This window comes from Melospiza melodia, chromosome 3, assembly GCF_035770615.1.
Source record: "Melospiza melodia melodia isolate bMelMel2 chromosome 3, bMelMel2.pri, whole genome shotgun sequence".
NCBI classification, from domain to species: Eukaryota; Metazoa; Chordata; class Aves; order Passeriformes; family Passerellidae; genus Melospiza; species Melospiza melodia.
In genome coordinates this window covers 9,769,591-9,783,726 of record NC_086196.1, presented here as the reverse complement: position 1 = coordinate 9,783,726, position 14,136 = coordinate 9,769,591, and the positions used below count along the sequence as shown (strand labels likewise).

Below are 14,136 nucleotides of genomic sequence, written 5' to 3'. Positions count from 1 at the left end.
CTCTATATAATCTAAATATTATTCTAAAGAGTGCCTTAGATATTTCAGGAGTCCAAGTACCATGCAGCTACAGTGAGACACAGCCATCTGTGCAGCAGCACCCTAAGCCAGAGTAGCCACTGTATGGTGGTAGCTCAGTCTGAAAAAACTGAGTGGATGGCAGGCATGAGGTTTGAGAGGAGTCAGTCAGCCAAGGCTTAAGATGAAACACCTATCTAGCTGCAACAGCAAAACACTTATATATTCATCACTAAAGGATAACAGCCATGTTGTTTCTCCTAAGCAAGAAAAAGAATTGATTGATTGCACAAGTTTGATCAAGGGCAAAACTGTGAAATTAATTCCAGCAGAAAGTAGTACAAAGTGTATAATTTCAGGGGCTGAGTAGGCTATAAGATTAGAAAACTACAGTTTTAACCAGTCTGGGGCAGTCTTGTGAAAACTTCTGGCACACTTAGGCAAGCAATAAAAACGCACCATCCGTGAAAAAAATGTTTAATACCTACCTTGTCTGTTCTCCTGTGTAATGTTAGTCATACTTCCATCTTCAGCTAAGCCTTGTTCCAAATTTTCTAGTATCTGTAGTAATTTTTTAAAGTAGCAACATGAGTTTAAACAGCACTATATATTTAATGCAAATTATCTACAATGGACAGTCTTTGTGTAAACCAATTCATGCAGGAATGCTTCACCTAGGTACAGTTCAAAATTACTGGTTATTACCATAGCTAGATCAATTGCACAAAGTAAGAAAGTCATCATACTGTAGAAGAATGTTAGAGTTCAAATACTTACAGAACATTAAATGTTAACACACTCTGGGGTCATACACATTTTCTTAAGTAAAACAGGAAATATGCTCCATGAGAGAATGAACATTAAATGAAATGACCACTGTGAAAGTCAAAACTGATTTTTTTCAGAGAAGGCCACAGCCTCCTGACTTCTCCCTAAGTATGGGCTTTAGTTTCTTTAGTTTCATGATTTTGTCTTTAATGAAGTATTCCTCTTAGGTCTTATTACAATTTCCTTCTCAAACTTTAGGGATTATTGTTTTTTTTTAATTTATCGTAGATTTTAATTCATGTAAATTGTTGAGTGAATGAAACATTTGTTGTTTTATTGGAAGAATGGAAATGCATACCTAATGAAGTTTGTGTCTGAAGCACTTTTAAAGTATGCATGCAAGACTCCATTTGAAACACAAGTCAACTTTCCTTTTTCTACTTCCATTACAATTCTCCAAATTCATTTTCCAATTCCCACAGATGACCCCATTTTTCTTGTTACAGATGTATAACTTTGGTTGTAGAGTAACGCTTGAGATTTCCTTCAAAAAACCACCACTTGCTGTTTCATCAGCCACTGTGGTTACCCAATGAAGGAAACAGAAGGCACTGCCTCTTCTGGGGACTGAGCACACTTCCAAATAAAGAGCTTTCAGCTTCTGGCAGTATAAGAAGCAACTGTCTTTTCCTAAACCAACAAAGTACACTTCAAATCAATAGAGGAAGTCCTCAAAAAAGAAGACTGGTAGAATTAATCTGGCCTTGGAAAGAGTGTTGGCGTTTTCTATAGCGAATCAAGATAATCTGTACCCCCAGAAAGTCATCTCATGCCACCAACTTTAAAAATATTAAGCTGGAAGAAATTGCCCTATGAGATACCAAGCCCGTTTCACAGACTAGAGTGAAGTTTTGAAGTTCATAAACTCAGCTACAAAGAACTTAAGAGCAAGGAGAGACACACAATGAATGTAGAACATTTACCACCTGTCAGCTGAGGCAGGCTAATTTTCCTGGTAAGAATTGTTAGGCCATGACAAATCCAAGGTAATATGGTTTACTGTAAGCTTTGTTCAGAGGGCTAGACTGAGCTGCCTTACCTCAGATTTTGAGAGGCTATGAGCATACACCAGTAGGTACTGCAGCTTAGCTGACAGGTGGCAATTTATGAGCTGGCAGTGGCATGCCTGCAAGACTGACTCTCAGCCCCACTTTCAAAAGCAGTGCAGCCACCTAGAAATCACTTAGAAATCAAAGTGCCACCTTCCAGTGTTAGATGCTAGTGTGTAATAAGAACCTTGTCAGAAAAAAACCCCACATTCTTCTGTCCCACAAATCCAAACCACTTTATAATATACTTTCTATGGTCTAAAAAAACCCTGATCTTTCTCTTCCCCTACAAAATATCTAGTGATTTCCTCTCAGGTTCGGTAAGGCCTGACATTCCTACTCTTTAAATGGTATAAATACAATGAGGGGCCTTCATCAAGGCAACATGCGGTCATGTTTAAAAAGACAATGGATTTCTCTGAAAACATTCTCACTAACATAATCAAAAAAAGGAAGAATTAGTTATTAGCATACAATTAGAGTATTACATTAACCATTCTGTGACATTACTCGGGGATATCTAGCTGTGACCTCAAGCTCAACATCATTAAAACAGAGCTTGGTGATAATTTGAGGCTAATTGTTTTATTCCCTAGGTTTATCTCTCTTTTGCCCCTAAGTACAAAAACATCACCTGCAGTTTTCCAGTATTTGGGTATTTCTCCATTTTCCAATAATTGTTTAATAGTAACATTAATGATTCTGACAGCTTCTCAGTGTAAATGATTGCATTTAATCAGTATGAAATATTTAGGTGGCAAACTGTTTATTCTAGCAATATCACACGACATAGCTCTAACCACCCATGTTCCTACTATGAAGAAAAATATGATTGAACACTTCTACCATTTAATTAATCAGTTTTACATATGACCTGTGCTTTTTCTTGTTTTGAACCCTTATTGTTATGTACACTAATTAGTTTCACTGGCTAGTATTACTTCACCAAGTCTTCTGTTTCACTCCCTATCTATTATTGCCTGTATGCCAGAATTGCTAATACATGCATACCACCATTCAGCCTTTTTTGGTGCTTCTGGAGCTGTGGCTTTTTGGGTACTCAGACTGGTACAATTTCTTTCCCAAATGTTGTTCATATAGAAGAAGATGCAAAATATCTAAGCAGATCTTGATTAGACACTTGTAGGAATACTGGAAAAGCTAAAACATTATTGCAGGAAAAATATATATGGAAACATATATTCAGGAAAAATTAAAATAACATTTTTCCACCCAACCTCCAATCCTGCTTCAGGTACCAGAGATATGTAAGTACATGAAGGCTGTAAAGACCAAGTAACCAAAATAAATACCATTCCATCTTTAAATTGAATGGTTAATCTAAAGTTGACTGGTATCTGTAGAATATATACAACAAAAAGCAATAAAGAATTTAGCAGATTAAAATCAAGTATTGTATAGGAAAAAAACCTCACCCCTTCATTAAGAAAGAGAAATTAAATAGAAAGACAAATTTTCTTATGATCAGAATGCACTACCATTAGCCTGCAATAACCTCCCAGGGGATGTGGCCTCAGCACCATAGGCTGGCTCATTAAAAACTACAAAACAACTTTGCATTGCAGAGACAGACTAGGTGAGCTAATAGGTCTTTTCTTTCTTCTAGCTTTTATGACTCCAAGATCATCTCATTTACATAATGATGATTCGTATGCCCTTCTGTAAATACGGATGACCAAAGATTATTTTTCCACTTTTTAAAATAGGGAGGTAAAACACTAGAGGCTTTTGGTTGAAAGCTCCCCAATTAATTCTGTTATAACCCAAATGGTTCCCAAGTGTCACATACAAATATTAAGACTAATGAGTGTACATCCTTTATGCTATTTTCTTGGTTATGCCATGGGTTTTTGTAAGTATTAGAACCATATTCTTGAACATTCCAGTTGAGATTGAGATTATTAGACAAACAACAGAACAGTTCTGATTTTTTTCTATACAAAAATCAGAATATATATAAACAATGTTCTTTTTCAGCCAGCCCTGACTTCAAATGGTTAAATTGCCACCAATTTACAAATGTGTTTAAAAACACAGTTATCTTTACAAGCTGTCCTTTTTCACACTCTTCTTTCTACAGCTGTCCTTGAATTGCTCCAAAAACTAAGGTATTTAATGAATGCAAACAAATGAAGTAATCTGGAATGAGGTATCAAGAATAACTGATCAGAAATATTTCCAAGAAGGATGTTTTATTTGTTAGTAGTTATCTATCTATTGTACTTTAAAAAGGAGCATGCATCAGCACAGACAATAGCTTGTCCTGGCTGCGTACCATATCCTGCCTCAGAGGAAGCTGTCAGGACCAAAGGGATATTGTTGTCTTTCTTGCTGCAACTGAACACACTAACACAGGGGAAACCTTGCAAACTCAGACACAGGAAGGCAGAGGCAAAGAGGTGACAATCTCTGAACCAACACCAAGTGCAGAGAACGAGAGACTCCTCAGAAGAGCTTTTGGAAGATGTAGAGCCAGCTTTGAAGCGGCTTTCTCCAAGGGTACAAGAGATAACAGAATTCGCAGTGATCCAGGTCACTAGCAATTGATGGACTGAGAACATGAGTAAAGAGACCTGTTCTCCAAGAACTTAGTGGGCAGGGAAATATATATTAATTTGTAACTCTATTTCTATTTCATCTTCTCCACCATATTCTGTTTCCCTTATTTAAACAAATAATCAGCCTAGTTTATGTTCAAACAAAATGTCGTGTTGTATTTCAAGCTTCCTTTGTACACTGGATATGCTCTAAGGATATGCACTTGTAGAGAAACATCAGAGGCAGAGCCACCTCAAAGCTGTAGATGAGTTCAAGTTCTTGTAAAGGAGTGTGTGTGTGGGGACAGTTAATTTCCTTTTATTTCATTCCTCTACTGACCAGCAATCTTTAATCTGCAGAGAATCATGGCTGATCACACTGTAACTGAGATATGGCCAGATCTAGTCTGCCAGATAGCTGATGGATGCCCTACTCAGCAGTCACTCCCTCGTTCACATTCAGTTTCATCTCTTCATTACAAGATTCAGGAACTTATTAAACTTATTAAAACTAAACCAGTTTAGTTTTGGAACCTAGTGGCACCTTCATGACTGAGGGCAGGCAGTGTAGCACTTGCTACCAGATTGCATAAACTCAAGATGTGAAACAGCTGATGTGCTGCAGACTGGGGCAGGCAAATGTTACTGAAATGAAATCCTGCAATAGAGGTGCATGGCATTTACCTAGAAGAACAGAACTACTTCAAATTGAGGACTGTTTATGAAGAAGAGGGCTGGAGAGAATAGCTGGACAGTGATGAGAGGTAACAGCAGTCTTCAAATGCTAAGAAGTACCACTTCTTGGCCAAATTAGACATATTTCTCAACAGTTTCCAAATCAATTCTTTCCAACTTGACAAAAAAAAACACCACTTTCACTTCTTATTACCTAAACTATTCAATTTTTCCCCTCATAGTAAGAAGAGCTGGGCTTTTTACAGTAAACATTTGGTTCTCCTACATATTACTGTGTTAGAAGAAAGTTGATTTCACACAATTCATGCCATTACAGCTACACAATTGGCAATAATCAAATCCTTTCACTACCCTATCAAGTTATTTTAAGGAGCAATATAGGAAACTTGCAAGGAATAATGAAAATGAAAAGTGATCACATGTGTTTATCTTATGTACACTTTGAACTTTCAAGTGTCATAGATAAAGCAAAAATGTTGCATTCTTCAGTTTACCACATTGTAAAATTCATGCTCACTGGTGCATTAGACTACTTGGGAAAGACTTCTGTGAAGAAGAACATTTAAGGGCAAATATTTATGGTTAAGGGTTGCTGGTGTTAGTAGGCAAAGTTAGTGCTCACAACACCATGACTCCAATTTCAGCACTGACAAATCCCATGTTAGCACTGACAAATCCCATGTTACAATTTAGGCCACAATTTTTTATTATAGCATTTGACAAAACAAAACAAAAACCCCAATCAAACACAGCAGGTTGTATTTATATTCCTAAATGACTGTTGTTTCTAAAACCAGTTATTTGTACTATTTCTGAAGGATCAAGGTCATTAACAACTGTTTTCAGCAAGCTGGACACAGCTGAGTGAAGGACAGAAATCTCTCCTACTCGCCCTTAAACACATCTTCTTACTGTGCTCCACATCTTGTCAGGCAAAAGCACAAATGTTGTCCTCTACTCTACTCAACTGAGCCAGAGCTACCACAGAGAAGAGAAGGATCTCTCTTAAAATGCAAGAGGCACTTCATTACTTTTAATAGCAAATTTCTTATTTTCATCAAGATGAAGTAAAAAATGTCATAATTGAAACTTATTGTTCTTTATAAGGACAGTAAAATTTATTTCTTAAACATTAGGAGATGTTAGTACCTAGAGATGCTGTTACCTTGGTGCAGATGACCTTCATACTGTGCAGTCTGTCAAGTGACTCCTGAGGATTTCCTAGGTACTGAGGAAGTTCGGCATGCAAAATCCGCATGGAGAAAGGAACCATGGAACCTAGAAACACAATTAATTTTGTTAAGTGTGTTTGCTATAATGATCAGTTTGTGATTTGCCTATGTTAAAAAAGGTATGTCTCACTAGTGCTTATATCACAAAGACCATTTTGCCTTCAGATCTTTTTCTTCTACTGATGAAAACTGTGAAAGATGAGAAAACAGGAAACTTCTTTTCAGCTACATCATGTGACATGTTTAAAACGTCTTGAACACAAGTAAACCATAATCAAGATGGCAAAAAGAAGGTGCACCTAACTCAAATTTTCAAAACCAAGTTGTACTGGGAAGTATAATGTTTCATTTAAAATTTCTTCAAACCATTAAAATGAAGGATTAAAAAAATGAAGTTTACTTTAGTTGCAGCTACATTTCTACCTGCATTTAATAATTATGTATATTTCACACCCAACGTAGAAGAAATAAGATGAAATTACTGGCCTTCAAAGTATGTCTCAGAAAGAGATTTAACCAGGGCATGGAAAACCTCTTGGCATACTTTTGTGTAACTTCTGGTTCATTTAAAACATCAAAGAATAGGGAATTTTAAACAATATTTGAGGAGAAAAAGAAATTAATACTAGTTTATTCCTACCACTACTGTTGTTATTGTTATTATCGGTGTTATTATTAAATTATTATAATTATTATTAGTAGCAGTAGTGCCAATGACCTCATTGTCTATGCTTATGGGCATCCAGGCTAACTTCACAGGCAGTTTCAGGAGTTTACGTGAACCCAAATGTGTGCAACATCCTGCTTTCAGGTAACTGCATAATCCTGATACACAGACAACAATACCAAACATAAACTAAACACCACCAGTGAAACCAAATCAGAGCTGGCATAATGGGGATTTGGGCCTTGCAAAATACCACGCCACCACTGCCTTACGATTTAGCTTTTATATTTTTCAGATCCTGTACTGCCTTAGTGTGTAACTCTAAAACTCCATAGCCTGTCAGCTACTGTTCTCCCATTTGATTCAGACAAAACAATTCCTCTCTAGGCCTGAAACTCAAGAAGGACATCTTATTGTCTCAGGCCCCAGGAGATGTAAACAGTGAACTGGGGAGGGGGGGCAAACTTGGAGTAAATGACTTCATTACCTGAAACTGTAATTGGAGAACTAACCCCTGATAATGGAAATGGACCAAACTTTGTCTGAAAAACTCACAACCATGGTCCCTCTGGGGTGTAGCCCCTCAGAGGCTTCTGACTGCCCAAGGTGTACCTATTGAAGGCCTTCAATAAAACACCCCCTTTTATTCTCTTAATTTTGTCTAGCCTCTGTTTCAGGTAACCATTCCAAGGCATAACCACATTTCTAATATTTTAATATGTACATTTGCTATACATATACTCTAAGGAGATTTCTCTCTCAAGTTACCTCTTGCCTCATCTTTTCTCAAAAACAGGACTCAGGAGCTTTCTAAATAGACTTTTGCACCTGTTCTTAACAGGCTTGTATGTCAAAGAGGTAAATGCTATACAAAATGAGTCACTGCCTCTAGACTTTCTTAAAGGTTGACAAAATTTTAATCACAAGACTCACTAATTATGACCTTCACCGTAAGCCACTTATGTCTACATAAATTCTCTTTGCTGATGCTAACTATTCCCAATGGCTTCCCTGACTGCTGAGTTCCTGTAATGGACGCACACCAGTTTCATGCATCATCATATGTGGAAAACACTTTAAGCAAATAAAACCACCTTTGAAGTTCTATTAAGAGACATGCAGAAGTTGATTCAACTGGTCACAAAAGATGTGAAAAATTTTATGTATACATTCAGAATAGTGCCTAGCATGACAGAAGATACACAGTCAGTGTAGGCAGTGAACAACAACAAAAAGAAAGTTGAAAATAATTTAAGAGTAAATTCTGTGCCAAAATATGAGAGAAAAAGTGCTTTGCAGACATGCTGCAAACTGCATTGCAAACCTATGGAAGCAAATCTGAACTCCACTGGTTCTATCGTGCTGGGTGACTATACAGCTACATGGTCATTGAGCCCAAATGAACTTAAAGCAAATTGCATTGTGTTAGGACAAGCTTGGTAATGATGGCTGTTCTCCAGGACTGGAAAACAGAAAAAAATTTTGATTCCATGAGCAAACACCTTGAATGAGACAGGAGAATACTGCGAGTGAAAACCAGGCCCCTTCATATTGTGAAGTCTATCTGAGCATTTAAGATTAAAAGAAAGCACATTTCCAAATTTCATGTGATTTTTTCCCCACTGTCAGCTTAAACCACCTTGCCCCAATTAGTAGGGGCCTCTCCAATGACCAAGTTTTAGTAACTCCACAATCCAACAGTAATCCTGTCAGAAAAAGCAGTGCCTAAACCCAGCTAGTTTGGTGCTGCTCTTTTGGAGAAGGTAGTCTTAATTTACGGATGATGCACTTTCTGCTGCACTCAATGGGATTATAAAAGGGGGACAAAATTTTGTAAAAAACTGAAAAAAACTGAAAGTTTAGCAACATTTGGTTACGGACTGTGTTGCAGCACTGTCACTTCAGAACAAGTTTGTATGTTTACATCCTCTTGTAAAATGCAAGAAAAGGTCAATTCAATAAACACTCATACAGAAAACTTGAATTAGTTTTCTTTGAATTAGCCAACACACAAATAGACAGGTATTTAATGGAGCACAGATGAAACATCTCACATTAGCAATTTGTAACAACCTTTACATAATGCTTTGTGATACAGTTTTTGAGATTTCTGTATTTTGTAAAGTATTGATCTTATGTATTGCTGAATGAAACCACTCTACCACAATCCCTGTGAAAGGAAAGAACAACCCACAACCAATGTACATCATCAGAAGTGATGTCAGAGGATGTCAGAATGATGAATGACACTCCAGGCCAACTTAAACTCCATAAGAACCTGATTTATTTCCTATTACAACTAAATCCTCAGTTGTAACATGCATTCAGAACTGTATTACTTCAAAATGTACTGTATGGACGTATTATTTCTCAACTGCTTAGTATTTCCTTCATAGCTTGTGACCAAAAAACATTCTAGTGAGATCCTCAGTAGTACATCAAGTGTGGTGACAGATTTCTCAAACAAAACCAGAAGAAAGCTGGCTCAGGGTGCAAGGCTAGTTACTGTAAAGAATTTTCAAACCAAAATTTGTATTACAAGTTCTCACAGGACCACCTAAAACTTTAACATCTGTTTCTTTTCTTTCTTTTTGAAACTCATGACATGAACAGAAGAAATTTTACTGTAAACATCCAGCAAATCCATCCAATCAATGTCTGTTACTTATCGCTCATTAAGTAAGCTACTAACTTTATTTAAAATATCAGAAACACTAGCTCTTTCTGCCCTCTTCCTCAGAGTCCTTGTAATCCTTCTGAATAGCAGGATTTTTCTTTTTTTTTTGGAGAAAGGACAAAACTGTATACACGCTCTCATACAAAGGTGACAGCTGGGGAAAGGAGAAAAGAAATGTCCTTTTACCACTGATAAGGCTTTCTTACCAGCCCATGTAAATGGTATTGTGTAATTTCAGGTCAAATCAGATGAGCAAATTGCTCATAAAAATCCTGCAGCACTTATTCAAGCCACTCAATCCAAATAAAGACCTTAAATATACTGCTTATAAACTCTTGAGATTTTTGGTTAAGTGCATTTTCCCAGATATGTTCCTGTCTACAAGTAAACTTTTTAGTTAAATTATATGAGGTATGGAAAATGTATCTAATTCGGTTCCTACAGTAAAAGACTGATTTTCTAGTTAAAAAAAGGCCATAAATTTACTTATATTTGGTAAAGCTGTCAATGAGTGCTACTTGTTTAAGGTGCTAATACAATTTACATACACTTCTCAAAAAGAAATACATGGCAGTAATAGAAAATAGAAGAGATCCGTTCACCAATGTAATTCTGTAACTGATTAACAGCTGTATAAGGGCTGACAAGAGGTGAGACTTAAAAAAGGCAAAAGAGATTTTCAGAAAACAGTGTGATTTTAATTTTACATTATCTGGTTTAACAAGAAAATTTGGAAGAAGTAAATGATGTCTGCTGATGACTCGAATAGATCAATAATAATAGTATTAGGAAGGTCTAAAAGGCAGGTTGTAGAGTTTGGAGCAGAAAATTTAATGAAAAAAGAGATTAGCAGGGAGAAAAAAAACTATACTTCTCCCAGTGAACACACTTATATTGGGGAAAAAGAAAGTACAATTGACTGCACTAACACTCAGTTGTAACAGAAATAATACAGGTGCTGGTTAGACTAAGGATTACATTATCTTGTTGGAAAAGTTTCACCTACTCACTTTGAGGCCACTTAAAGCACTCAGGGAAAGACATATTTCTTTATAACAGGTTTCTATTATGAGCAGGCATACATATCTATTCCTGTGGCATCCCACTAGGGACAAAAAAATTTTCTAAAACACTGAAATTATCATAGAATGTCTTTTGCAAAACTACTCAGAACCAAACCCATATACTCTATTACATTTCATTCAGCACTGCATTTAGCAGGGCAACATGTCAAGGAAGTATTTAAAACAATTAGCATATCCTGCAATTAAAATGTTTAGTTAAGAGCATAGGAGAATGGATTTTGCTCTCTACTTCATACTTCCAATTTCTACAGTAATGTCCTTAGACAGTAAAACTATGCCAGCTAAGCTTAGATAATTTCCACAGAAGGCAATACCCTGCAATTACTGCTATATATCGAAATTTTATTTTTAATTTAAGCAGGTCTTATTCTAGCTTGGTATTTTACAGTTGACCTCTGTTGCTCCTCTTTGGGGGCTTCATAATAATATATAAAAAATACATAATGGAAAATGATTTAATTTTAAGACAATTTTCTTAGCAATTACTTTTAAATACACTGGAGATTTTTCTTTCAAAGAATGTGATGTTTGATTGTCCCTTTCACATGAATTAATCTCATTCATATGTGTGTGTGTATATATATATATATATATATATATATATATATATATATATATATATGTATTATCATCATACAAAAGGCAAAAGTAAAAAGTAAAAAAAGATGGAAAATGGACACACTGAAAGCATGGGAGCAGATGGAATAAAGAGCAAGATCAGGTAGAATTTTTTAAGACCACAGATTTCAGTTTCTATTTCTTTATGAACAGCTGCACATTTTCATAACTGTCAAAACACAAACATCACCTCATGTCAATCAAATTCGAACTGTAGCCCTGATCTACAGCCCTTTTGGAGCAGAGAAGAATATGCCAATGACCAGCTATTTTATCCTTGAATTTTCTTGCTGCAAACAAGTAACCAGAAATGCTTTCTGATCTGCCTTCTACAGCTTGTTCAACAAATCTTAAATGCCCAAAAGCAACAGAAGAGCAGATTATCAGTTACTGAAAGGACAAAGCAGGATTTTATAACAGTAAAAAAACCCAAACCAAAGCAAAAGAAACATTCATTCCTTCACTGTATTGAGCCTCTGAAAAATCTTTTGCTTTACACTTACATATACATAGAGAGATGTATATGCTTGCCCTTATATGCACAAACATACTTCTACCAAAATTTATAAGATTTTTAAGAGGGATAATGTAGTGAACTCCAAATCCTAGCTTCACTGACTAGAAATTAAAAAAACACTTAAAAATCCCAGTTCAACAGACTAATTTCCAAGGTTTTTTTTATTATCATCAATCCAGAGAGACTGAAGATGAGATAGGAGACTAAATGTTTGTAGCCATTTAATGAAAATGTTTTGAAAATTTTATCTGAAATTGCATGCTTGCATATACTTTATAATTTAACTGCACATGACCTAAGAACAGAAACTCTGAATCATGATCTGGTTTTAAAAAGTTTCAAAAATACTTCTTCAGTAATTTGGAGTAACTTGCATAGAAGAAAGGAAAACATAACAGAAAGAATGCAGAAAAACTACAAAAATTGCCCTGCCTCAAAGAGATCACCCTAAATCTTACCTACTGATAACTGCAATAAGGCAGAATTTAGAAATTAGTTACTTGCTCATAGTATTAAGAAATCCTGTGTAAAGCTGATACTGTTTTCAATGAGACTATGTAGCCTTGGGAAAGAAGAATGCATAATTAAGTATTTTAGCAGTATTCTACCCCATTAGGTTATACATACATTTCTTAAACTGGAACCACAACATTTGAGTGGTATATATTCAAGCTGTATTAGCTGATTTTACAGGTAGACAGTAGCTCTGAAGCAACACAACAGTGAATTTAAAGAGGCAGTGGAGAGGTACACAATCATGACAACAAAATAATGGCTAACCAGTTCCACTAGAGATTTTAATATTCTTACTGCCAACATGAGCTTGAATGAGTAACTCTCCTGAACAACTGCCAAGACTCAATCAGTCTGACATGGGAGTGCTAGCTTAAGGCAGTATTTGTGGTAACACGTGAGAAAAAACCAGTACTACATGTAACAATATGGTGGAGTACTCTTTTTCTGCTTTCCTGCAAAATTTATTAACAAAGAGGAGTGCACTCTGAGACATAATTTCTTAGCCTGTGCATTTCTTCTCTTATCTTTATTTTTAAATGGTTTATTTCCTTTTCTTTCTCTACCTACCACAATCTTTTATTATTAATCCTTTTATTATATTAATCTTTTTTTCCCACACCACTTTACATTCTGCCACAGTTATCCCACTAACCAAATCTGAGGAAGGTGAAAAAAGGATGATTTATAGCATCATCAGACCCCATAAATTAAAAAAAAAGGAAGCTTCAGCCAGCCTGCCTCCTACTGGCATGGACAAGTAGAAGAGAAAAAGAAAGACAGTAAACTCAAAATGGCCAAATGCCACTGCAGAGACATCACATAAAGGAGATAATTTTCCCAATCCAAGTCTGTCCTTATTTATGGCATAGGCTGACATTCAGAAACAGGACCAAGCTTCAGGCAGACGTTGCAACTGTCCTCTGCACTATACACAGCCCAGATTCCTGTAAAATGTGGGCATTAGAGAAATATTAAGTGTTCAATACTAAGTGGATAGGTGTTTTCATAGCTAACACAGTATCTCTGTAGACATAAAACAAGTTTCTCACCACAATTTTTGCTATTTTATAAGCTTACAAAATGTAGTAACAATTATTACAGTTCACCTTAGGCATCAGCACTGAAAACTTGTTAAACAACATGGGTTGGTATGCCAGTTCCAGACCATGTATGACATGATTCCTTTAGAATGACTGGAATTTCAAAACTGAATAAAAGGAACAAATTAAGATCACTGCTTGAGTAACTAAGGACACATTAAAAATTAAATTACACACAAATTTTTTCTATCAATTTTTTAATGTATTTCTGATAAAAATTCTAAATACAGTGGATATTAGTAATGTCATAAAAGTATTAATAGTGAAAAATGCCAAAGTGGTTGTGATATCTAGACTCACACTATTTTATATATAGAGAAAAAATATATTATATATATACATATGAAATTTATGTTACTTTTTAAACAATCACTATCCACCCAGAAGTGCCATCCTATCACAGGACACACTAGTGGATCCCTAGTCAAAACACTGCCACACTTTTGAAAACTTGTGTTGGTATTGAAATACCAAGAGGTCAAGGGAAGGAATACACTATGAAGGAAGTTTCTAGAACACATACAACTAGATATTTAATGCCATGTTCCTAATTTAGGCCCTTCCCACCAGAGAAC

General features: G+C 35.8%; 1 protein-coding gene across 2 annotated transcripts in view; it reads right to left on the bottom strand.

Annotated features, from left to right (window-relative positions):
* Window positions 1-14,136, bottom strand: part of TRAPPC12 (trafficking protein particle complex subunit 12) — a 49,832-nt gene that overhangs the window by 18,621 nt on the left and 17,075 nt on the right. For both annotated transcript variants that reach the window (XM_063150792.1, XM_063150791.1), the window contains exons 6-7: window positions 6,315-6,427; window positions 507-579 (exon numbers count right to left, since the gene is read on the bottom strand). In XM_063150792.1, the coding sequence (XP_063006862.1) occupies window positions 507-579; window positions 6,315-6,427 (186 nt within the window). The remainder of the gene's footprint in view (window positions 1-506; window positions 580-6,314; window positions 6,428-14,136) is intronic.